This window comes from Dipodomys merriami, unplaced genomic scaffold (assembly GCF_024711535.1).
Source record: "Dipodomys merriami isolate MVZ:Mamm:240054 unplaced genomic scaffold, mDipMer1.0.p SCAF_24, whole genome shotgun sequence".
NCBI classification, from domain to species: domain Eukaryota; kingdom Metazoa; phylum Chordata; class Mammalia; order Rodentia; family Heteromyidae; genus Dipodomys; species Dipodomys merriami.
In genome coordinates, this window is record NW_027203826.1 from 5,350,261 (window position 1) to 5,377,573 (window position 27,313).

General features: G+C 39.1%; 1 protein-coding gene across 3 annotated transcripts in view; it reads right to left on the reverse strand.

The window, feature by feature from the left end:
* Positions 1-4,350: 4,350 nt before the first annotated feature.
* The window catches only part of Ddr2 (discoidin domain receptor tyrosine kinase 2), a 139,420-nt gene continuing 116,457 nt past the window's right edge, over positions 4,351-27,313 (reverse strand). For all 3 annotated transcript variants that reach the window (XM_070034204.1, XM_070034203.1, XM_070034205.1), the window contains exons 9-18: positions 24,209-24,452; positions 21,403-21,465; positions 20,500-20,630; positions 20,063-20,273; positions 19,295-19,518; positions 18,092-18,219; positions 15,852-16,043; positions 15,398-15,632; positions 12,129-12,278; positions 4,351-11,020 (exon numbers count right to left, since the gene is read on the reverse strand). In XM_070034204.1, coding sequence (XP_069890305.1) covers positions 10,886-11,020; positions 12,129-12,278; positions 15,398-15,632; positions 15,852-16,043; positions 18,092-18,219; positions 19,295-19,518; positions 20,063-20,273; positions 20,500-20,630; positions 21,403-21,465; positions 24,209-24,452 — 1,713 coding nt within the window. In that variant the 3' untranslated portion in view covers positions 4,351-10,885. The remainder of the gene's footprint in view (positions 11,021-12,128; positions 12,279-15,397; positions 15,633-15,851; positions 16,044-18,091; positions 18,220-19,294; positions 19,519-20,062; positions 20,274-20,499; positions 20,631-21,402; positions 21,466-24,208; positions 24,453-27,313) is intronic.

Genomic DNA, 27,313 nt, shown 5'->3' on the forward strand with positions numbered 1-27,313 from the left:
GAGTGGGAGAGGGGAGAGGAGTGGGAGAGGGGGATAGAGGAGGGAGAGAGGGGAGAGGAGTGGGAGGGGGGAGAGGAGTGGGTGAGAGGGGAGAGGAATGGGAGAGGGGGGAGAGGAATGGGAGGGGGGAGGAGTGGGTGAGGGGGTAGAGGAATGGGAGAGGAGTGGGAAAGGGGAGGGGGGAGAGGAGGGGAGAGAAGTGGGAAGGGGAGAAGTGGGAGAGTGGGAAGAGAAGTGGGAGAGTGGGAAGAGAAGTGGGAGAGGGGGGAGAGGAAGGGGAGAGGGGGGAGAGGAGTGGGTGAGAGGGGAGGAGTAGGTGAGGGGGGAGAGGAATGGGAGAGGGGGTAGAAGAGTGGGAGAGAGGAGAGGAAAGGCGGGGAGGGAGAGGGAGTTCAAGCCCAAGCACTGGCACCACACACACACACACACACACACACACACACACACACACACACACACACACACACACACACACACACACACACACACACACACACACACACACACACACACACACACACACACACACACACACACAGGCTCAAGCTACAAGCCTTTTTTTTTTTTTTTTTTTGTCAGTCGTGGGGATTGAACTCTGGGCCTGGGCGCTGTCCTTCAGCTCTTCAGCTCAAGGTGAGCGCTCTACCACTTGAGCTACTGTGCCACTTCCGGTCTTATTGGAGCTAAGAGTCTCAGGGACTTTCCTGTCAGGGCTGGCTTTGAACCGTGATCCTCAGATCTCAACCTCCTGAGTAGTTAGGATTACAGGTTTGAACCACAGGCACCCAGCTAAGCCACGATTTTTAAATACATTCAATCAATATAGAAGATGGACTTGCTCAAAGTATGCATTATTATAGGCTCATTTTTCGAGTTCTTTACAGAATTACAACAAAAGTTTGTAAAGCTTACTCTAGTTTCCTCTGTTGGCTAGTAATAGTCCCATTTAACATTTAGTAAAAGTGCACATAATCACACATCAGACTCCTGAACATACCTTAATCTACTCCATAGCCTCTTTCAAAGTTATAAGTACAAAAACTGCACTGATCCCTAAGTGAGTTATTAGATGTTGGAGTTTGGTGCTCAGTTTTGATTAATGATAACAGTTTGCCTACTAATTATCTTAATGCCAACAAAGTTAGATCGCAAGGATGAATATAATTATTTAAACATTAGACTTCTAAGTATAATTTCTTTACTAATGGAGTCGAACTCAAATTCCACACCTATCCTACTTTAAACTGTTGCTCCTAAGAGTCTACAAATTAATTGTCTTAAAGTTTCTCCATGGGCCTCGGGATAGGGGCTCAAGTGAAAGTGTACCTCTGGAAGCCCTGAGTTCAAACCCTGGTATCATCTAAAATTAAATACATAAATAAAATGTCTTGAGGGCTTAGAGGTGACAGGTAAATGGGTAAGAGAAAAGAAAGTTATGTAATTATTAAGTGAAAACTCATTTCTGCAAAAAAAGGCAAGAGGCCTATACTCTAGAAGTTGAGCATCACCAAAATCTTCTGATAAGAATCAGTGCAAGAGCCCAGTGCCCGTGGCTCACACCTGTCATCCTAGCTACTCAGGAAGCTGAGATCTGAGGATCACAGTTCAAAGCCAGCCCAGACGAAAGTCTATAAGACTCATCTCCAATAAGCCACTAGAAACCGGAAGTGGTGCTATGGCTCAAGCGGTAGAATGCTTGCCCTGAGCTGAAGAGCTGAGGGACAGCACCCAGGCCCAGAGTTCAAGCTCCATGACCAACCAAAAAAAAAAAAAAAAAGAATCAGTGCAGGGCCCATTGTGAATAAAGAGAGGGCTAGAAGATTAGAACAGACTCTAGTCTGTTCTTCCCTAAGACTTGTATCTAAGCTGAGTGAAAGAACTTTACTCTCGTATTCCTTGTGTCCACTGAAGTTAATGCTTTTTTTATTTGCTTATTGTCAAAGTGATGTACAGAGGGGTTACAGTTATATAAGTAAAGTAGTGAGTACATTTCTTGTTGAACCTGTTACCCTCCATCATTTTTCTCCCTCTTTCCCTCCCCTCAACACCCGCCCCCCTGCAAGTTGTACAAATCATTTGGTGCTATTACCTTTGAAAAGTAGATGGACCTGTTAGAACTCTTTCCAACAAATACTATTTAATTTTATAGTTTGAAAATACTGTATCTGCTGTATGCTGGTGACTTACGCTACTCAGAAAGCTAAGATTTAGAGGATAGAGGTTCATAGCCAGCAGATACAGAAAAGTCCATGAGACTCCATCTTAATCCAGACTGGAGGCAGGTTCAGGTTGTACAGTGCCAGCTAAACAGATGAACTAATCAACCAAGACCCTAAATTCAAACCCTGCTTCTGGGAATAAGTGTGTGTGTGTGTGTGTGTGTGTGTGTGTGTGTGTGTGTGTGTGTGTGTGTGTGTGTGTGTGTATTCAAACCCTGCTTCTGGGAATAAGTGTGTGTGTGTGTGTGTGTGTGTGTGTGTGTGTGTATTCAAACCCTGCTTCTGGGAATAAGTGTGTGTGTGTGTGTGTGTGTGTGTGTGTGTGTATTCAAACCCTGCTTCTGGGAATAAGTGTGTGTGTGTGTGTGTGTGTGTGTATTCAAACCCTGCTTCTGGGAATAAGTGTGTGTGTGTGTGTGTGTGTGTGTGTGTGTGTGTGTGTATTCAAACCCTGCTTCTGGGAATAAGTGTGTGTGTGTGTGTGTGTGTGTGTGTATTCAAACCCTGCTTCTGGGAATAAGTTGTGTGTGTGTGTGTGTGTGTGTGTGTGTGTGTGTGTGTGTGTGTGTGATATAGAGGACACAGCTCAATAACAATTCTAATTTTATTCATGATAAGTAGGCAATCACTTCTTAATCACCCCAAACAATGCATCTTAGGTTTGTTTTGTTCAGGGGTACTTATTCTGCTTTTCTAGAAACTAGAACAAAATGTGGTGGCACACAGTGATTCTCCTATCACTGACAAACTTTGGCTTTATGTTTTAATAATAAACGCACCAATTCCATCAACTAGATACTACATTATGATAGATTTACCCCTACTTTAAGACCTGAAATTGATCTTTGATTCCTATTTTGGTGCCTAAAATAGTCCTTAGATGGACAGTCTGAGAAAGCTGTATTTTGTTCCCATAACCAGTTTATAAAGACCAATTTTTGGTCTTTATAAACTTTTACCAAACTAATGTGCCTCTAGTTTGCAAGCAAGAGCAAAAGAATAGCCTCCAGTCAAGCCATGTTATATCTCTTGTTCCTATCTTTAATTCATCTTCCCGTGAAATCATATATTCAGCCTGGCCCAAGACTACTTCAGGAGTGGATTTTACACAATTGATTAATGGTAAAAGGTTCTCTGTTGCCTATATATTGGAAATGAGGCTTACGTAGGACTCATAGATTACATCAAATAATATTTGTAGGTATAAGTTTGTTCATTTCATTTCCAAATATGAAATCAATGTAAAACTACACATGGACCAGTTTTCCAGTCCTCAACACTTAAAAGTGCAGAGTCCATTAAGCTGCTAGTTTAAAAAAAAATAATAGTAGACATGATCTCTGCCTCATTAACAATCTATATGCTAAGAAATACTCATTCCATAATAGTGTGTGGGATCAACACTCATATCCACCTTTAAACTTTGGCAGTAGTTTTGACAATAGGCCTGTTCATCTATGCATATCTCTGTTGCCCTCGTTTCATTTCCTCCTTTACTCTCACACCACCCGCCCCCACCACAAAGCTCCTTCGCCCCTGGCCTTTAATCCTGGAATCAAGCCAGACCCTATAGTGTCAGAGTGTAGCTGCATGAGTATCTGGTAAGATTTATATCTATTCCCTTACCTACTGTAATAGCTGAAAGAAATATGTGCATGTTATTATTCAAGGCAATAAAAATACAAACATTGTTCTTCAGGTAGAAAAAACAAAACAAAACAACGAATGTGTTTTTGGTGATTTCATTGTCTCTATATGAAGTTTGAATCTGTATTCTGGCTGTACATCGTTATGTTAGTTTGCAAATGTGTATGCAGTCTAAGACAGACTTTATTTGGATTCTGTGTATCAAGAAAATTCTGTAACAATAACAGAGGATCGTCAATTGATGATCATCAATTGAATTAGATTCTCCAGAACGGGACCAAAAAGTGTGAATTTCTAACAGTAAAATAATGTTTTAGAAACTGACTGAAATAATCTTCTGTTGAATAAACCCAACAAATGGGTATTCACAACACATATACCCCTAACTCTGCCCCCATGTCCCATTACAGCTCCAAAAATGATTTAAAGAATAAGAGTAACAAAGCTCAGAACTAGTGCTATGAACACAACAAAAGAGGATCCATCAGTAGCATGACTCTTTAATCATTGTTATTTACAATTTATCATCCAACAGACTTAAGGAGAATAAATAAAGAAAAGAAAATATACATTGGTATCACGCTTCTTTTTCTAATACAGAGAAATTTTACATATTCTATTTTTGAATGACTATGATAGTTTTAAGCAGAAATTAAATCTGTTTGCTATTTACCCCTTGACAAGACACACTGTCCTCCACAATCTGCAGAACAAATTCCAGATGTTTCCTCATTATAGAAGAGTGCACCACATAGTCACAGAGACTCAGTCCTCAGAAAAAGTTACCAGACAATGGGGAGAAGAATAGAAAAGCACTGTCAAATGCACAGGTTAGATTACAAACTCTTAATGTGCTAGTAGAAATGCTTCCAACTTTCAATTACTTTCATGCTTCCATTTAAGAAAACAGTTGTTTTCTTTTCTGTTTCAGAAAACAAAAAAAATTATGTCTTAAGACTTTTTGGCAGATTCTCCCTTGACATGCAATTGTGATTATGGATGAACACGGATTAGCTTGGGACTCAGATGCTGTTGCCTGGAGAGACCCAAAAAGTTGTTGACTGTGTCTAGAAGAGAAACTAAATAGCTGGATTTGGAGCCAAAGTCTGGCCTTTGGTTTTGATCTAGTTCCCTGTTGCTATGGAATTATCTTACAGAATGAGACATTTCCATAGATCAATTACAACATTACAAAATACATAAATGGAGGAGTTACTGCACCTGGTGCAAGTATGGGCATGATTTTCTTCTCTTTTCCTATTGAAAATAAGCCCTCTTTTCATGGCAAAGCTATTTTTCCTAAATTTATGCTCATTAGGCTAGATGATAAGTTTTTATTTCCATGTTTTAATCATTCAAAAGACAGAGCTGAAACCTGTGTTAATAAAGTGTTTACTTATGTGCTAGAAAATGTACAAGACATATACTATTCTTATCTTGTGACTCATATAGGGAACTTAAAAATGGAGTCAGAACTCAAAGTTAGAAACCAGCAAAACAGAGTTTCAACTTCTCTCCGGCTTGTTGTTAGTTGGCATTTAATTGAGTGTAATGTGATTGTTGTTCAAATTAGGGATATGTATCTAAACAAATAAAACCTCTCTACTGCTCTGAAAACCATGGTTAATCACACATTAAGGGATATTTTTTAATCCTTACCCTTCATGTACAAACTTTACTACATTTCTTTCATTAGCTATCTATGGTGTCAGCTAATTCTTTACCAAAATACTAGTTAATTCTAATTCCTCTCTTTGTCACTGTTGAAAATGTCACTCAGCTGTAGAATTGCAGGAGCCATACATTAGGTATAGAAATACCTAATTCTCTATCAACAAGATGGTCTTAGTCTCTTTTCTATATTGTCTAATCCTTCTAATTTGTTCTTAGTTTGTTCCAAGTACCAAACAAAGTTATCATAAAATTTAGAAACAGTAGGAAAAGATATTTCAAATATTTCTTATTGATAAACAAAAAGATCAATTTGTTGTTCTCTTGAGGTTAGATAATATCTTCCCTGGTACATACAAATCAGCAAGTATTAAAAATATCTAATTACTAAAGGAGCATGGGTGGGGAAAATGGTAAAAATCCAAATAAATCCAACATTAATTTCCTGGTTTTGAAAATGGCTCAAAATGGATGGTGGTATCTGTGATTAAAAATGGACTGTGTAGCTGGGTGCCAGTGGCTTGTGCCTATAGCCCTAGCTACTTAGATGGGCTGAGATCTGTAGATTGTAGTTCAAAGACAGCCTAGGCAGGAAAGTCCATGAAATTCTTACCTCCAATTCACCACCAAAAAGCCAGATGTGGAGCTGTGACTTAAGTGGTAGAGTGCTAATAATGAGCAAAAATGCTTAGGAACAGTGCTCAGGCTCTGAGTTCAAGTTCCAGGACAAACACACATTCTTTAAAAAAGAAAATGGACTATGTACAATATCATTAATGGAGGAAAACTAGACTTAGTGTAATGCCACTCTGTTCTTTTTAAAAAGCAAAAGAAGTCTTGGAAGTCTTAAATTCAAATTAACTAGTTTTCATAAAGGAAACATCAACTAGAAAACTACTAACCAGTCTTCTATCACCAAGTAACACAACCAGTTGCAGCAGACAACACAAAATGGTAGACATCAAACCACCATAAGCAGTCTCTTTCCTTCTTAATCTAGCACTCAAAGTAATCTTCTCAATGGCAAAGATATTCATCTGTTTCTATGAGAATGTAAAATGTCACTTCAAAAGGATTTCCAAAGAACATCAGGATCTGCATCTACCACAGACATCAAGGGACCTACCACATGCATTGCCACAGGGCAAAGATCTCACAGAGAAGAAAGGACTAAGTTGGTAAATTCCAGATCTATGAATTCAACTTAGGATCAAAGTCTTAATAGTCATATACTGTAATTCTCTTCATTTTTTTTAGTTTGGGGCAAAACAGATGCTGTTCTGTTTCAGAATATTTCCTGGGAACATCTTCCTCCTTTCCTCTAATTCAGATCTGCCCCTCCTTCTGTTCTCCTTTACCTAAAACACATGGCCTAGCCCCACATCATGACTTTTTTGTGGGATCCTGAATGAGACTAGACAAACACATGTTTACAACATGGCACATCTCTCTGGATAGATATCAGACTTGTTTAATTTTTTCTACCATTTTCACATTTGCCTATGGCCATTCTAGATCTAGCAATGATGCATTTGGGAAATAAATTTTATTAACAAAGGAAAGAGGAAAGAAAACAGACTCAGGAGCTAACATAAACTCCCTCTCAGTTTTCACATACAAAAAAAATTATTTTAGGGGCTGTGAAGATGGCTCAGTGGTAGAGTGCTTGCCTTGCATGCATGAGGCTCTGGGTTCGATTCCTCAGCAACACATAAGCAAAAAGAAAAAAAGCCAGAAGTGGCACTGTGGCTCAAGTGGTAGAGCACTAGCCTTGAGCTGAAGAGCTTAGGGACAGCGCCCAGGCCCAGAGTTCAGGCCCCATGACCGGACCCTCCCAAAAATATCATTTTAAAAGCTCAGCTCTGGGAAAAATTACTTTCTTCTTACATGCACTCAAAATGGTCTATAGCACAAAGGGGCTCCAATTGCTTCCATCAACCAATTTTTCTGAAATTAAAAGGTTATATGGTTATATGTTTTTATACCCACAGAAGACATCCCCTTTCTTAAAAATGTGGAACAACAGAACCTCCCTTGCATTTCCCATAAGGTATCTGACTTTCCATTTTTAACAAATATCTTTATGATCTCTCTAGCCCAGAATTCTTTTAATATCCACACTTCAATCTTCAACTCTCTTATATTTTTCTACTCTTTCTCAGCTCTCTTTTCAGAGACTTTCTTTCATGCTTCAGACCAACAGTCCATCAGCAATCAGCAGCCCCTTCCATAACTGCCCCTCCATGTATCTTCGGCCCTCTCATTGCCCTTCCTCATGGAACCCTCTTACCAGCCTCTCATCCTCCTCATCCAATCCTATGCACATTCATATAGACACTTCTTTAAAAAATTGAACTTGCATACAACTCTCTTCACTGTCTTAAACACTATCTTAAACACTCACAAGTGGTCTTTCTACAGTTTTAGAAAGGTATGTTCCCCTTGGGCATTTCTTTTCACTCCAAGTCATGCATGTAACTGAATTACAGGTGTCTGGAAAGCAGGTGAAGATCTGGACCCAGCGATCAATACATTAACTAACAAAAGTATAAATTTAGATCTCACAATCTAAAGTCACAAACTTAACATAATGGTTCGTATATGTCAAGAAGAAGATAACTAAACTCAAGGATTATAAAGACCTATAGCTTCTCACCATTTTTTCATAGTTGCTTTTCCAAACAAGCCTCAGCTTCATTCTTGTAATCTAAGTTTGAATTATCTTAAAATTCTACATACCACTTAGTCTTTGGGTCACCAGGTTTGCACTGTTAAACTCTATGGATGTATGGATGTAAGTAGGTTAGAAGTTAAACGTGTGACTAATAGAGGTCTTAGTGTTGAAAGATAGAGCCTTTTTCACTCAGAAAATAAGTAACTGTATGTGGAAATATGTATTTGGCAACCATCTGGAAGCATTTGCTTTTATGACACAAGAGAAATTCAGATATTCAAATTCCATTTTAAATACATAGATCATAGAATACAGTGAATTGGGGTAGAATCCTAAAAAGTACTAAGTGGAAAAATGTGACACAACAAAAGAAGAGGTGCTATTATTATTATTATTATTATTATTATTATTATTATTATTACTACTACTACTTGTACTACTACTACTACATAAAGTCATGGCATGTTCTAGAGTAGTTGCAGTTCTTGACTTCAATTTCTTCTAGGAAAGTTAACACTGAGAAATCAGAGTATGGCAAATCTTATTTATAAAACAAAAACTATGTCTGGCATTGCAGATATCAAATGAAATAATGTATGGGGAAGCTCCCTGGCAGCAGTGTAGAATAGGGCAGGTGTTACTATTGCTTTTAATACAGTGACTCACCTCATAATCTCTTTTACTGAGCACAATTTTCAGAGCAGGAGGTGTACTGAATCCACAGCAATTAGAGATCCAGTTATTTCCAAACCATTAAACATATCAGAACTAGAAAAGACTCCAAGACCATCTAATTCAAGGAATTAGATGATGGAAATGAAGGAAAAGTCAGACAAAGAAACCTGCCCAACATGGTACCTTGGTTTTAGGGAGAAAGGGAATAAAAGTTCTCAAATTAATGTTTACCTATCTCTCAAATCAATGCTCTTTCCAAAGTTAATCTTAAGAAGGAATAAAGCCCAGAACCATAGCATAACCATGGCAAAAGGCCATTTGCTAGGGTCAGAAAATGATGTATGCTTGGGTTATAGCCTTGAATGATACTCAAGGCTAAACAGACCAACATTCATATTTCTGAGAGACTGTGGGGAAGATGGACTCAGGAGGCAACAGAAGCAGACCTGAGGGTGAAGACTGTTTCTCCTCAGCTTGGGACACTTACTCTGTAATCTTTTCTTGGTTTTCCTCAATGGGAATTAACATTTCCCTTACCATTGTGGAAACTTAGAATCTTCTCTAAGGAGACTCCTATTTGGGAGTGTATCAGTTTCCATGAATTTTGCCACCAAAGCCTGGCATTTCTCTTCCAATCACATCACTTTGCTGGCAAGATCAAATACACTAAGCACTACCAACGGTTGGTCATTCTATTCCTCCCTGGATATAAGGGCTCTTGGGGCTAACACCACATTAAATATAGTCTCATACATAACCTATCTGATGTTTGAAAACCTCCATCTTTCTTGCAGAGTTTTTAGCTTGTGCCTGAAGTTTTTTCGATGACAATAGAGCTCCACCTCTGGAACAGCCCATCCAGTCCTGACTCTGGTGATGTCTTCTTTAATTAGGAGTAAGAATCAGTCTCCCTCCAATTTCCTTTTTGGTCTTTTTATTCGTTTATTTCCCTTTATTGGTCCTATTTTTTTTGGGGGGGGGTGGTGCTCAGAACAGATCTACTACTATCTACGCTCATGGATCTTCAGGTATTTGTACCTGAGAAATCCAGCCCCATTAAGAGAAATCAAGATGAACCAGAGTCTACCATTAGGGTAGCAAAACATCAGACTTTAAAAAAAAAAAATCAGGCTGTCATAACAACATGCACATAAAAACATCTGAACAAGACAAGCAAGAAGACCTTCACAAATGAAGAGTGAATAGCATCACCTGTCCTCCACAGATCTCCTTTCCTATAACTAATATATATTCAAGAGTCCTTCCACGCAGGAAGTACTTAAAAAGACAAATTGCCCTTCATACAGTTTGCAGCAGGCACCATTCCTACCCATATCATTCATTGTTTCTTTTGAAGTCTTCAACCCAGGTATGAATGAAGGACATACTCCTTTCAAGAATTTAGGGCTTTTCAAGAATGTGCCATCCACTTTGATAGGAGAGGGAAATCAGACAATGGGCCATGTCCAGAGGCCAAACCAGAAAGCCTTTTGGGATTAGTTGCTGCACACCAAGATTTCACATTCACCATGGCGACCAAGTATTCACTCTAAATCTAATATCATGTTTCTCAAGACATTAGTATTCTTCAAGTTCTTTTTCTTTCTGAAGATATTTTATAAAAGGTTTGCATTGAAAAATAATCGTAGAATCCACACAGTTACTAACATAATCATCACTTTTATAAATTATCTGAATTTTCTAGCCTTTGTCATTTAATCCTTGGTATATCGAGTAAGACTTCTTCACTAGATTTTATCTGTCCTAGACTACTTTTTTTTTCCTTTTTTCATTCTTTCATATATAAAAAAGGTACATGTGAGTCAGTGGTAGGGAGTGGGGGGAGTGTAGTAGGAGAAGGGACGAGAGAGAGGCTAAGTGAACAAGCCTCTATCTCTCAGGTCCATTGCAGGTCCAGATAGAGTGGCTTAGGTGCAGGTGAGTGGTAGATCTTGCGGAAAGACCTGGTCTCTCAGAACGCTGGCAGGCATTGACAGCATCATTCATCCCCGTGTTGAAGGAGCAGAAGGTGAATTTCTTGAAAGGAGGGGCGATGCTTGGTGTCTCTCCTCCAGCAGCTAAGCATCAACTTATACACAGAGTCAGGGCAAATATCTGGTTGAGGGAGGTAAGTCTTTGGGGGGGAAAGGAAAAGAGAAAGAGAGAAAATATGTCTTAATAAAATGGGGGGAAGGAAGAGTGCTTGCAACACAGCTCGATTTGCACCCACTTTACTTTCTTGATCTCAATAACTGAAATGGATGTGATATCTATTGGTCCTACTCATTAAGGGTTTTAGCCTGTATACCAGCCCCTTTCGCTTTCCCTTTGTTCATTCCAATTCTCTGGAACAAGGTTTCCTTATGGATCCTTTAGAAACCTCTAGCTTTATGTAAGAACAGAACTGAAGCAAAAGGAGCTCAAATCTTCCATTTATGGTCCACTTATGTGAAGTTGTTTCCTGGCTGAGCCAACCATAACTGAGATAGAAGCTTCAGCTTCCTGAATCAATCTTAGCCAGACTCAGAAACTGAGATGCAGAAAGTGTGCTCATGTAGCTCTTAACCATAAAGTTCTCTGTGCTTCTTTCCAGTTTTGGCCACCTCAAAAAGAGATTCAATTTCTGCTTACAGTATACACCAATATTGATGGGTTTAGGCATGAATTCTAGCCTAGAACTCTGAAATTGCTGGATACTATTTCTATACTAAGATGCTCCTCAGCTGATTCTCAGGTCATCTCTGCTGTCTTCTTTAAGCTTGAGGACCCAGCTTTCCATAAGTCATGAAAAGCATCAATAGTTGGGCCCAATAAGGTAAAGTCCTTCCAGGTAAAGTCCAGGTTACATCAGTCCATTTTGGATGTCCAAGTCTAGAAACTTTGCAAGTCCATCCAAACCACAGCCATTCCTTATACTAAAATATATTTGAATAAATACCAATAAGTCCCTTTTACTCTTACTTTTTTCAACCAGGAAGACAAACCAAATAATGTAAATCAAGACATAGACCAAAGTATTGATTGAAGAGGTAGGACATTCTTTTCTGCTAGCTTTGTGACAGAAATCTAACATGAACCTTTGTGAATCAATTTACAAGAATCAGGAAGATGAGCAATAGATACAGCAGAGCTGTCTGAAGAATGTCTTTTGTATTATCTGGATAATCATCCAGATAGCTCAGGCCTACCTTGTTAAATCAGGACATTCCTTTCTTCCTCCTTCCAAACCACTTATTTCTTACCTGCCTCCCCTGGTCTCGGAAAAACTCTCCAGTATTCTCAATAACCTGTTCATCTGACAGCTGAGAATAAGGCTGCTCCTGGCAAAAGGTGAACGTCTCCCACAGAGTCACCCCAAAGGCCCACACATCACTTGCTGTAGTGAATTTGCCCTGTTTCAAGAAAAGAAAAAAAAAAAAAGAAGTGGGGGAGGAGAATCAGAACAACTCATGCCCTAATGAGAGCAGGTTATATTTTCATATTTAGTTATTCCCTCTTCTCTCCCCAAGAGGAAGGAATGCTGAAAGTGCCAAGGCAATCATGAAGTATCAAAAAACAGGCCATTCTTTTCATAATCTCAGCTCCATTTTCCTTTGCTTGGACATAAGATTCAAAAACTGAAAGGACGACAGCCATCAATCATCTGACTCTTCAACTGAATGTCAGAGGGTCACCTTCTAAGCTTTAGGGTAAGCTTTAACAAAATGTCTCTTGGAAAACCAAAATTAGAACAGGAAGTTGACTGTCATTATGTTAGAGATAGAGTAATTGGCCTGGAGAGGAATCTGGTTGGAGTCCCTGCGTGAATCCAAGACTCGCATTTCCCTGTTCAGTAATAATCAGTATTGAAAAATAGATGTTACCAAATGACAGCAACAAGATTCAGATGTCATTAAGATTCCTTAAATGTTTACACATTTTCTATTCGGTACAGACAATGAAGCTACTAGTAGAGGATATTAATTTTTAAGTCAGAAAAATGACACAAAGTTTTATTAAATTACCATGGTTAATGAGACCAGTAATAATGGAAAAAGTGGGATTTGAAAAAAGTTTATCAGAAATTTAGTCCAATATATCTTTTTTTAATGATTATGCACTAGTTGATGGAATGAACTTGCTATATATTTTGGGTTATTGCATTTTTCATTTTAATACAATACAATGTCACTTGCACTATAATTAAAATTAAAATTTTTAGTGATAGATACTGTTGGTCAAACATAGTCAGTGCTTGAATAGAATATGAAAAATAAATTTTAGCATTTTTTTATATGTCTCAGTTGCTAATTCTTTGAAATTGGCTTTTCTGCATTTCCCAGAACAAATCTTCCCTTCCAAGAACTCTTGCAAAACACTGACATTTTAATTTCCCGTCTACCAACACAAGTAGCCTACTTCCAGTGGTGTTTCCTATTCACCCATCCATTATCTTAAGGGATATAAAGCCCTCTGAAGGATATATTTGATATACTGATTGTATAATTACAGCCCAAAGCTAATCAAATATCATTTAAGTATATTGTTATGTAAAGGAGTTGCCATTCAACAAGCAGTTAACAACTTGATTGATTGATTGACAACCCTATCATCATTCTCCCCCATCACTCCCAACCCCAACTTTCCCCTCAATTTTCTTGATTTTGTAGGATATGCATTGGGTATACCCTGATGTGTCATTTGAACACTACATAAAATCTTTTCTTTTTAATATTTTTTTGGGGGATCCGGTCGTGGGGCCTGAACTCTGGGCCTGGGCGCTGTCCCTCAGCTCTTCAGCTCAAGGCTAGCACTCTACCACTTGAGCTACAGCGCCACTTCCGGTTTTTTTCTTTTTGCTTATGTAGTGCTGAGGAATCGAACCCAGGGCCTCAGTCATGCAAGGCAAGTGCTCTACCACTGAGCCAACTTCCCAGCCCTACATAAAATCTTTAGATAGAGTAGAGCAATGCTTACTTCCATTAGAAACTGATAAAACATTGCAGTTCACATGTAGTGATAAAAGAAGACAATTGAAAAGACTGGGGAGCAGTACTGAGATTTGAACTCAGAGCCTCACATTTTCTAGGCAGGCACTCTACCACTTCAGCCAGAAAGCCAGCTTTTTCTGCTTTAGTTATTTCTCAGATAGAGTCTGGAACTAATTTTGTCTAATGATCCTTACAATTCCTGCATAGTTGGAATGACAGAGGCATGCTATCATACCCAGATTGTTACTATTGTTTTGTTTGGATATTGTTTCATTAGCTAAGGTTTTATTAGCTAAATTTTTGCCTGGACCAATATTCAAGTATTATCCTTCTGATTTCCAGCTTTTAGTTGCTGAGATTACAGGCATTAGCCACTTTGCCTGGGTCATATTTTTTAAACTGGTTTATGCCATAAATCGTTCTTACTAATAGGAAATTGGAAAGTCTACAAGTATATTTATATTAAGTTATAGAGTCATTATTAGTTTACAGGATACATCACACCATGGAATAGTATGTGGTCATTAAAATAATGTTTTCAAAGAATATTTAATGACAGCAATAGCAAAATGTTAAGTAAAATATAAAGATATGTAACAATTTGTATGCAATTAATGTAATTATGTAATATACATTTCATACAGAAATACATGCATACGATTCTCAAAGGAAATATATGAAAACATAGTGCTTATCCTGATGAGAGAAGAGATCACTATACATTTTTATTTTAAAATGAGTTTATGAATTCTCTCAGCATATGAACTAGATATAAGCAGATTGACTATAAATTAAAAAAATGTTTTCCTCGGAATTTTCTCTGTAATATTATAAAGGGCAAAAAAGTACAGCACTGGAGGAAATAAAAATTTATAGTCTACTAATCTCTTAAATTAGCTAAATAGTTGCAAAATTAGCAATAAAAAGTCAGTCAGAAAACATACTCCCTGGGAGAGATTTTGAAAATATTAATTATCCATGATGCAGAATACCAAGAATTACATTACCGAGCCATAACTCAAATAATGAAATGAAAACGTGAATGGCAAAAGTCTTTAAAATGCATTATGGTCAGCCTAAATAATAAGAAAAATGGTTATAAAATTAATATGAAAGAAAAATGTTATAGGTGATTAACATTTCTTTGAACAATAGCATTTTAATATTCTAAATTAACTAAACAACTGTTCAGTAGGTGGAAAGAGTAAAGAAAAAATTATACTAAATCTCTGATCATAACTTTTAGTGTTTTTTTCCTAATATTTCTGTAATGGAGTTGGTAAATTTTCAGCAGAAATACACAAGTGGTAGGTAGTAATAAATAATAATAATGATAATAATAATAAGTCTATTTAATATACTTATATATAATAGAATACATAGTAAATAATAGTAAGTATATAAAGATCATCTTAAACCAGAGAAAATGTCAAGGTGTATGGAGTTTTCCTCCTACTTTGAGTTTGTTCCCACCTGCTTTTTGTGGCTCCCTACATGCTATTCCATTGCTAAGACTGAGCTTATGAATGATCTGAACTCACCAGCAGGATGCTCTCCCAGGACATCCAGCGGATAGGGAGCACCGCGCGGCCCTGGATCCGGTAATAGTCACCACTATAGAGGTTTCTGCTCATTCCAAAATCAGCTATCTTGATGGTGTAGTTCTTACCCACGAGGCAGTTTCGTGTGGCCAGATCTCGATGGACGAAATTAAGAGAAGAAAGGTACTTCATGCCAGAGGCAATCTGGGTAGCCATAAACTTCAGGTTAGCATAGCTGAGAAAACACACAGGAAAAAAAAAAAAAGAAGAAGGAAACAGAGAGCCATGAAGAGTACACATCATAAAGCTGTTGAAACCTTAACATATCTGTCCTTAATGTATCCCTTCGAGTTCCTCCAAAGCAAGGAGGAACTGCAAGGTTCCTCGATTTAAATGCTCAGATCCCAGGTTACTCTCATGAGCACAGGAAAGAAACAAAACCTGGCTGATTTACCTGACAGTGGCCACATTGCTAGAGCAAGAGGTGGAAGGTTCATGGCGGGAAAGAAACTGATTGAGGTCTCCATTTTCCATGTACTCTGTGATCATGCAGAGAGGATCATCGGTGATGCACACGGCTAAGAGACGGATGATGTTTGGGTCCTTGAGCCGGGACATGATTTTTATCTCCTTAAGAAAATCATTCCTTTGGAGGACACAGATACAGATAAAGCCAGAGGTTTCCAGAGTCCGAAGAGAGAAAGTGTACACCATGAATGTCTATTCCTATCCATTACACCAAAGCTTCCTTTCCCTTGGGTAACCTTAGAAAGGACAGAAAAACTGGTACCCATATCAGTCTTAGCTGACTCCTCCTGGGGTGTGATGAACCCTTATTCAATATGATATATTCTTGAGAACAGCCATGATTTTCTCACATTTGCATCCCCAGTATTTAACATACCTGCCATATAGAATGCACTTAATATTGGCAGAATCAAATACATGTTGCTTAAAACGCAGAGGCAAAATGAAACTTTTCACTGAGGATGCGGTCTTAAATAAGTGAAAATCATGCTATTAATAAAATAATGAGTCTTTTGGCAAGGTAGATAAACATGCTCTGGTAATTATTTTCTACTACTTTACTGGTTGGGGATATGTGTATGCTTACATAATAGATATGTCTGTGTATATACATGTATATATATGAATATGAATATGTGTATATGTATATATCATACACATATTATAATATTAATTATAAAACATTATATTACATAATATTATAATATAATATTAATATGTATATGTATATAGTGAGAACCAGAAGTTAATCACAACAAAATTTAGTGGCTTGTTTAAGAAGAGCTGTTTAAAGGCTATTGTTGTAAAGCAAGGCTATTTCAAAATGATTCATTTAGCCAATGCAAGTTGCTTGCTAGAGTGACGGTAGCCTTTCAGTCACAGAGTAGTGATACTTGTGTTAAATCATTGGCTCAAATTACTGGAATATGTTAGTTATAAGTCTCCTGCAGTTTTATAGGAGCCCTGCACTGGAAGTCCTACTATGACAGTGGAGTCCTTATTATTCAACATCTCCTCTTCTGTGTTTTTCTACTAACTTCAGTGGCATTGGAGGGCTAAACCTATACCATCCATAACTGCAAAACAGGCTGGGTATAGTGAAGTCTAGCAAATCTCACTAAACAAAACACTAGATAAAGACTTTCTGTATCCTCTGCATGTTTTTCTCCTTGCTCTGTTTCCAATATTCTGCTAATATAAATACAAAGAGAAGATGTCTCTACAAGACCCAGAGAACATCCTTATCATTCATTCAGACTAAAATTCTCAATTAAAATGTGAAAACCTCCACAGCTCCATTCCCTTGACTTTCTCTCTTCTTCCTTTTATATCCTGTTGATTGGAAGACATTTAATGAAACCTATTGCCATCCTGGGAATTAATAATAATTGGGGGAATAAGAACAATTAGTTACTCTCATTATGAATTATCAGTGAGAAAAATCAAAACAACACAAATGGGAAGATGCATATGTTATCCAGATGTGCAGGTTTCTCAGGGACACAAACAACCAGTTTTCAATCAGCATGCCTCTCTGGGTGAGGATTAACTCACCCTTACTGTAATGGAAAGGTTGTCAGATAACGGAGTGTAGCTGGAAACTTGCAATTTATGTAGTAAAGGATCCAAGAGATTATTACCTAGTTTGGAAAACTGCTAAAAGACTGGATCATTTTGCTTTGAGGTCCATGGTAATTTTTCCAAATAGAGGTAGCTTCTCATTTTGGGGGTTGCTGAACATAGAAGAAAAGGATCATAAAAGAGAAAAAAAAGGATGGGTAAGTAGAGAGGCGAAAAAAGGAGAGCAGAAAAGGATTGGCAAAGGATATGCATGTGATGTGAAAAAATCATTAGAACAGGAGGTAATGACATTGAAGCATATGTTTGTGGAATGACTGAAGAAGTACATATCCAGATTGCTGTGTGTGTTGTGAAGTATAGTGCTCTGCAGAGGGAGTTAGGAAGGAAGTACGTGGCAAATGTGATAGAAATGCACATTGGTGTTTGAAAGAGATGGAGAAAAAGAGTTCTGGCTCCATCCAAGAAATAAACCATAGCAATAGCAAGGGCAAGACAGCACACAGACTTTCCCATATCCAAAGAAAAATAATATGCTCAGAAATTTCCAGGAATGAATGAAGTAAAGGAAATATTTTAAATGCAGACCTGGCATTCTTGTTGGCATCTGCTCGGAGCATTTTCACAGCCACCAGGACAGGCTGGTTGGCACTGACATCTAGGGCAAACTCTTTGTCTTTGAATTTTTCCATTCCCTCCACTTCACAGAGATGAACCTAGACAAAAGTTATGGAGTCTCAGCATCATCATCCTTCTGAAGGTGGCTCAGTCCATTTGCTGGGCATTGCCTGGAATTCTTACCATTCAGGCATAATAATCAAAAGGCCAATAAGAAGATGTGTGTAACATATCTTTGGTTGAAATAATGGATTGAACTAAAAGCAATGATAAAATATCTACCTAATAGCATGTTATTGCCTTATAAAGAAATACAGATTGACTGTTTAACATTAGGTAAAGAAATGGATACATCAATATCCAAGTATTGTATTAAGCATAGCCTTACTCTAAAATATCATCCAATACAAATGCTGGAACCTTATTTGAAAAAGTTCAGTCATTAGATCACATAAAACAGCTCCCCAGGTAACCACTTGGTGTAGGGTTTACCAGATCTGCTTTCTGGGAGTGGAGTGTTTGACCCACCCAGAAACCAGTAACATACTTTTACAAAAGCAAGTCTTATATTTGAGATTTAGACAGAAGCACCGAAGAGCTCCTATAAGTCATTTTAAGTCAGACCTTAAACCATGGCTCTGCATTCTATGATGACTGATAAATCTTCATTTTTTTAAAAAAGTAATAATTTCATGCTCCCCTCTGAGGGGAGTTGAAGACTCCTCCTTATCTTAGCTGGCGACAAGTTAGGGACAAGTTCTGGGGCCAAAGGGAGGGTGAGTTTGTGTTTTGTTACACATAATTCTCCTTACAAGGAAGAAAAGAACAAGTGATTCAAGCAGTATATTGCGTCTGGACAATTCGTAAAAGATGATCACATCTGTCAGCCCCACCCTCAACAGCATACTCTAAACAGTTTTTGAAAACACTAGAAGTTCTGTGGAATGTCTGACTTAAGCCCTGTTTAGAAAGCAAAGTCTCTAAAAAATATGCAGCTACTTGAAAAATGTGAGATTGATCTAATACTAGCTATGCAAAGGCCACTGCAAATAAAAAAAAAAAAAAGACAAGTGGAGGCAAGTCACTTGTGAATTCACTTCTGGAAGAGATTTTTGGTGCTGCTACTCATCTTTACGAGAGACCGGAAGGTCTCACTCAAAGGATCAAACTCACCTCCCCAAACTGGCCTTCTCCCAGCTTCTCCTTGAACGTCAAAAGCTTCCGGGGGAACTCTTCCACGGCCACATCTTTTCCCGAGAGGAGATCCATGGTGACAGCAGGCACTGAGTAGGTATTACCTCCTGTGACTCCCTGGAGATTCACTATATCAGCCTCTGCATAGTGAGGCACTCCATCAGATCCGCTGGGCTGAACTGGCTTCACAATACCACTGCAGCCTGGGAAGACACAGGCAATGAGTGTTTTCCACTGGGGCATCTTGGGATACATTGTTAAGAAAGACAATCTGAGAGAAGGTCTAGAACATGTCCTCATGATATCCTCACTTGAAGAAAAGTGTTGCTTATTCTAGAAATGCACCACAGCACCACTTCTGTTTTTTTTTCTGAGTAGTTTATTGGAGAGAAGAGTCTCATGGACTTTCCTGCCTGGCTGACTTTGATCTCTGATCCTCAGCTCTCAGCCTCCTGAGTAGCTAGGATTACAGGCATGAGCAACTGGTGCATAGCTTGGTATTTTTTTTTTTTTTTGCTGTTGTTTTGGTTTGTTTTTGAAATAAGTTCTCAGTAACTTTGCTTAGGCTGAACTGGAATTTATAATCCTCTACCTCTTGGACAGCTAGGATTCTAGGTACATACAGCAACATTTGACTTTGTTTCTCTTTTTTCTCCTGATACATGACCATTAATGACTTTCCTGACTAACTTTACCAAATGCTGTGTCGTGGCTTCTTCAAATCCCAGCCCACTGTGTGATCCTCACCTGGATCGTCCTCCCCTGGTGCAAATTCTGGGAGCTTTCTTATCAGCCTGGATGGCTCCTGGTAGTCAGGGCGAAGGGGAAAGATGCGATCATAAGTTGAGTTGGACTCCTGTTCACTTGGTGATGAGGAGCGGTTATTGTTGAACATACTGGACTCGCTTGGTAGGGAAAGGCTGACTGTCATTTCATCATCCAACATCCTGCGGGAAGCCTGGAAGAGAAGATTGGTAGAAGGACATCATAGCACAAAGGGACCATTATTTCCTTCCCTTTTGAAACCCAGTCCCTTCACTCCATTTATTTCTGCTAACCCTCCAAAACACTGCAGGTGACAATGATGTAGTCTGCCTGTGTGTGGAAGAAGCTTAGAAAACTCCTTCATTTCTTCATGGCAGAAACACAACTTCCTGTCCTTTTCCTGTCCAGCACCTCCTCACCTTCTCTAGCATTTTCTGCCAAAATTGTCTCCAGAGGATGATGACAATGATAGCCAGGAGGATGAAGATGATAGCCACCAAGCAGCCAATCAAGATCCTAGTATTGCTGTCATCAACTTTAAGCATTGGATCTATGACCAAGAAAAGAGAGAAGATATAATCACAGGATGAATAAAAGCATGAAGGATGAAGGAATGGACTTGGGCATGTACATAAACTGTTTCCGGAGGATAACTCCAGAAGATGCCGCCTTTGAATTTCTGCTTCTTGACCTTGCTACTATTTTGTTACTTTTCTCTTACATCCTGCAACATTCTCCATGGCCCAGATAGGATAATGAAGATCTTTTCTGTTTTTAAGTTTTGTTCCCAAATCACCAACGCTTGAATCTACAGGCTCCTAATGACACCCATGAAACGCCAGTAAGAAATGAATTGTACTCTCTCCTCACTTTTTGAGACAGGCCCAGGTTGCTGAAAAGCCTCTTTGCAGATACTCGGTTGTATCTGTCTCCCAGATTGCAGGCTGACTCTCAGAAGCAAAGAATTCATTTTACATATTAATCTCCAGTTAGAGTTTAATCTCCAGCATTTTGTTTCAGAACCATCCACTCATTCATGAAGATCTCCATGATGGATCTCACATAGAAATGGCCTTTGCCCTATTTCTGCCCAAAGCTTCTAGATCACTCAGGTAGCAATTGGCACACTCTTGATTCAAAGTTACAAGTTGCACTTCTAACTTTGCAGGTGGGCTGTTCTGCCTTTCCAGGGATTCCTTTTATCCAAAGCCACCTGTAATTAAACCCCTCACCCAGAGAGGAAGGCCTTTGCCAGTCTCCAACCTGCTTTATTCTCTGGAACATGCACCCACTTAAGTTTTATGATTAGGAATCACACATACCATAGGTTGTGGGTGCCATGGGGGAGGTGGGCAGAGCTCCAGAGTTGTTATACATTGCTGCATCTGTGGCAGAACAAAAGCAAGTTAGAAATGGGGTTAGAACAGGTGATGGTGTATCTGATGGTGTTCCTGATGAAGAAGAAATCAATGTGCTAATAGCCTTTGTTTCTTCTCCTTCCCTCCCTCCTTCCTCCCACCCCTCCTCCCTTCCTTCTTCCCACCTCTCCTCCCTTTCCTCCTCCCTTCCTTCCTCCCTCCCACCCCTCCTCTCCTCCCTCCTCCCTTCCCTCCCTCCTCCCTTCCTTCCTCCCACCCCTTCTCTCTTCTCTCCTCCCTTCCTTCTTCCCTTCCCTCCCTCCTTCCTCCCTCCCTCCCTCCTTCCCTCCCTCCCTCCTTCCTTCCTTCCTTCCTTCCTTCCTTCCTTCCTTCCTTCCTTCCTTCCTTCCTTCCTTCCTTCCTCCTCTCTCCCTTCTTACCCCCCTCTCTTTCTGTCTGTCTGTCTCACTTTTTGTAAATTGTACTGGACTTTGAACTCAGGGCCTTACTAAGCACCAGCTGAGCCTTGCTCTAGTTCTGGGAGTGAGGGGGCGGGATAGGGAAGGTTGCTCAGTTTTGTTTTGTTTCGTTAGAGTAAGGATCACAATCTGTACCTGGAGCACAATCTGTCTGTATTTAAGTTTTCCCATCACAAAGCCCAGCTTCCTTCTATGGACTGAAACAGTCTCTGGGACTTTTCTTCCTGGGCTGGCTTCAAACTGTGATACTCACATTCCCAGCCTCTCTAAAAGCTAGAATTCTAGGCATGAGCAACCAATACCTAGCTTTGACATCTTTTTTAAAAGTGAAAATATCTTAGCTTAAGTTTTACTTTGGTGGTTCTGGGGTTTGATCTCAGAGCCTCTCACTTGCTAGGCAAGTACTCTTAAGAGTTGAGCCGTTCTGTCAGCCCTTTTGTAATTATTTTCCAAATAGGATCTCACATTATGCATGAACTGTGATCATCTTAATTGCCTTTTCAAGTGGGATGAAATCTCCCAAACATTTTTTCTTTCTCCAGGCTAGCCTCAAATGGCTTTCCTCTGCTCTCCTCCCAAGAAATGAGGATTACAGGCCTGAACCACTATATCTGGTCTTTGGTTTGATAGTTATACAAAGTATACATTTATTAAAACATCACACTGTGCTCCATAAATATATGTCTGAGACAAGCAGAAAAGGTCAGATAAGATGATGTTAAGCGAAATGTACCCCAAGATAGGGACACAAGTGGTTTTTTTTCTGCCTTCCTATTGTTTCTAATGTATTTATAAGGTACCCTGTGATTTTTTTTTTGTTGCTTTGTATGTCCCTCCCCCACAGTAAAACCCCTGTTTTCATTGTATTTGATGTTGCTCTAATTTGGGGAGGGTAAGGGAAAAAAACAAATTGTTTAAATAGGGATACGGATTGACCCATTGCAACAATGTACAAGATGCTGTGTTGAAAAACAAACTTTACAATTTAGGTGGGGGATAGGGTGAGGGGGTAGCTGAGGAGGTGGGAAGGAAGGGATGGTAGGGGAAAAACAAAGGAGGAGGCAACAATGCTGGATAAGAAATGTACTCATTACCTTGCTCATGTAACTGTAACCCCTCTGTAAGTATTTTAACAATAAAAAACTTAATTTAAAAAACGGAAAGTGATGCTTAGGATAAATAGAAATAGATCCAGATTTGAAATCAAGTTTAAGTAAAAACCTTATCATTTTCAATTTGACTCAGAAGTAGCAATGTGAACTTATGATTTTTTAAATGTACATATGTCCTTATTTTTTCCATTGAAAAAAATCCAAGAAATATAATCAAAGAGCAGTGATTACCCTCATTGCACAACTCATGGTTTAATAATCTCTAATAATAATTCTGTTTAAAAATCAAGATTTCTCGTGGAAGTGGTTGATTCCACGTCTTGGCCAGTAAATGTCTAAAATGTGCCTGGTACACCTTGTTCTTTTAGACAGGAAAAATATTACCAAAATCTCATAGAGTCAGATCTAAGGAATATGGCTTACAGGTACAAGCTATGGCTAAATAGGTCAGTTCAAGAATCAAGAAAAAAATATTGTAATTAATTAAACACTGAATTTACTTAAAAGAATGAGTATAGCGCAATACTAAAAACAAGGGTGAAAGGACAAACTCATTAAACACTATTGAGGGTTATCAGGATTATCAATTAATTACTCCAAAATTGATTATTAAGGAAGAAAATTAGTCATGTACCCTGCTCTTCAAATATAAAGTATGTGTCATGAGGAAATTCTAATTTAAATAATTCAAAAATTGTGATTTAGCAAATCTTAATGAACTGTATTGTTTAGGCAAGGATTAACAACAGAGGAAACACCCATAAAGAGACAAGCACCTGCAAAAATCAACCTAAGTATCACTAAAAGTAAGAGAATCTAGTATTTCATCCCATGAGGTTCAATATAAAGCAAGTAGCACTACCTGTGAAAAATCACTGACAAACGTAAAACTTGGGCTTGAATACAATAACCTTGTAGCTATAAATTGCAGACTATAGAAATAACAGAGAATAGAAGTGTCTTCTAGACAAATGTGTACAGAAATCAAGCAAATATGCTATTCGCTTCCATTTTCACCCTGGTTCCTCCATAATTAAAATTCAAATTACACAAAGGATTTTTTTTCTGTCTGCTAATAAAATGCCACCTGTAAAACCCCGAGTTCTCTCAGAGACCTATCAGTGAGCAGCCTGGATGCTTGTCTTCTTCCTTCTTCACCTTGCTCCCCAGGCTTCCTACCTGATTGGAAGGTGATCTCACTGAACATCATCCAGGTGTCAGCAAAGTGGTATTGACATTTGATGGCACTGGCCATTCGGTGGTGGAGAGGCACGGTGACAAACCGAGCACTGGGGTTGACGTCATCCAGGACAAGAGGGAAGGAGACTGCATTAGACTCCCATTCATTGGCTTCAGAGCGGAAGTAGCACTGGACCTCCTTAAAGATCTTCACACCCTTAGCAAACATATTATTACAATGGACCTGGCGAAGAAAGAAGCATGTGAGTGATAGCTTGATCCTACTAAGCTGCATATAACATGGCATAAGCTAACCCAGCACTGGTCTAGACCTACCAGTTTCTCTGAGCATCACGGTTTGTGAATAGTTGATACTCTGTAATCTGCTGGATTTTCTCCTGTAGAGACCTCATGGTAACAGTGAGACTTTGGAGGGGGTTAATAAAACCTAGGCTGCAATCGCAGTTACCACTATGCAGTTGTGTACATTGGACATCTCCCTTCACGGTGCTGAGCAGAAGCACTCTCAGCTGTTAAACAGGGAGTGAACTAGCATCCTTCCAGGTCCTTCTTGTTCCTGAACTCTCGTTTCTGCAATCCTTACAACCACAATTGCTAACTCCCACACTGAATTACTCTGATTTGAAGTGTTAGGCAGACTGCTGTCTTACCTCTCCCTAGAAACATTCCAAATCCAGATCATCTCATCTCAACAGAGTTAGGTAAGAAACACTGAAAGAATATAACAAGCTAATATAATTTCATCCTTCTTTTTATGCACTCATTTCAAGGGCCATAAATCAGTGCTGGGTTTTTTGTTGTTTTATATTTTTTTATTCAGCCAGAGACACAGACTTATTCAGCTCTCTTAAATAAATTCAGTTTAGGTAAAGTCAAGTCATTCTGAGAAGGGCATCACATTTTTTGTCATTAATAATTTCTAAGAAAAAATGAAGGTAACCATCATCATCATCTTGCCTACTTCCATGAGCCCTTCATGTTTGGCATGGTGTTAATGTCACCAGAAGCAAAAGCAACACAACAGCCCTCTGCAATATCTATGTTTCACAATCCACAAAAAAAGAAGCATGAATGTTTGTAACTAAGGACTTATGTCCAATAACATTTCCTCCAACTCAATCTTATGTGGGAAATGGATCTTTCTTGGCCACTATCCCTTGAATTTAATTGCATCACAGGTTGGAGAGATCTAGTTGTCATTCAAGAAATATATTTCCTATTTCTTTTTTAATGTGTTGCTTAGGCCCTGAATTATAATCCTCTCACTGTCTTCAATACCCTCTTGTGGTTTCTAGATAGTTCATAAATCACTAACATACAAAATTAATGTTCCCTGAGATAAAGGCAGTCATGATGATACAAACTTATTAATTGTGTGTTATTTTTTGTGTAGCTGTAACCAAAACATCTAGGAAACAACCTGAAGGAGAAAAGATTCCATTGGGTTCATGATTTCTTGGTGTCATGTACTTGAACAGAACATCGTGGTGGTGGGGTGTATGAAAGGAAGACTGCTCACTTATGGTGGACAGGAAGAAGCAAGCAAGAAAGAAACTAGAGACTATGTGTAGACTTCAAAGCCATGTATCCAGTGACCTTCATTCTCTAAATAGATACCACCTCTTAAAGTTGGGAGTACCTTCCAAAATAATACCACTAGCTGGGAACCAAACATTCAACATATGATATATGATCCTATATGAGGTATTTGATTATCAAAGCCTATCATTCCATCCCTAGCCTCCAAATATTTGTGGTCATTTCATAATGCAAAATGTACTTAGTCCATCTCCTAGAGTGCCCAAAGTCTTAATAGTTCCAATATTGTTCAAAAGCCTAAGTCCTGAGTCTTTCCTGAGACTCAAAGCAATCCCTTAGCTGTGAGGAAAAAGTTAACATAATTCTAAGATTCAATATCATAGAGAAAATATTTCCATCCTGAAAGGGAAAAACAGGAAAATAGCAATGAATGATCAGACCAGAGCAAGACCAAAACCCGGCAGGATAAACAATAAATCCTGTAGCTGCAGTCTAGCACCCAGGCCCACGTTATCACGAGGTGACCTCCAAAGGGCCTGGGCATGCCTACTGCCTTAGCCTTGCTATCTGCAGCCCACTCTTGTCCTGGCTATGCACACTGACGTCAGCTTTTCTCAGCAGATGTTCCGCATCCCTGGCTTGTACAACATCCCGGCTCTCCTCTGCAGCTCAGGCTTCACCTTCACAGCCACATACATTCCCCTCTTCACAGCTGTCCATGAGGATCCTGACCCTCCCACACGTTATCTAGACTCCTAGGTCTTCCTTTGGAATCAAAGTAGAAGCCTTTATGACTCTGTAACTCTGGCATTCTTTATGCCTGCAACATTAACATGCCATAGATGATGCCAATACCTCCTCCCAATTCAAGCAGTAGCCAAACCCAGAAGCTGTAGTAGCTTCCAATTGCCTGGGTAGCTGAACCCAGCAAAATCTTCCCTAGTCAGTTCTATGATAGCGGGGTGCTCTGTAGACACACTCTCTTCTCTTCTCTTTCAAGTGAGTTTAGAGTTTTAAAACCTAGAGGTTGTGATGGGCATACATCTGGTCATTTCCTGAAATACCTTCAAGGCATCTTTCTTTTCATCCCAGTACAAAGTTTTTGCTTATTTTCTGTGGTACTAAGGTTTGAATTCAGGGCCTTACACTTGTTAGGCTACATTTTTGTTTTTATTTTGTTTTGTTTTGTTTTATTTTGTACTTGTTGTTTTGAGATAGGATCTCACTTTTCCCCTAAGTGTTTCCCTGGACCTATTTTAGGCTCCTGTCATACCTGAAGTGACACTGAAGTGACTCCAACCACACTGGCGGAGGAAGGATCCTGCGAAGCTAGAATTACCAGTGTGAACCATCATGCTTCTTTTTCCAGTACTGGAATTGGAACTCAGACCTCATAAATGCTAAGGAGGTGCCCTATTGCTGAGCCACACATCCAGCCCTTGATTGGCTGGTTAATTGATGATTGATTTTTGTTGGTCTTGGGGCTTGAACTCAGGGTGTGAGCACTGCCCCTTAACTTTTTTGTTCAAGGCTGGTGCTCTACCA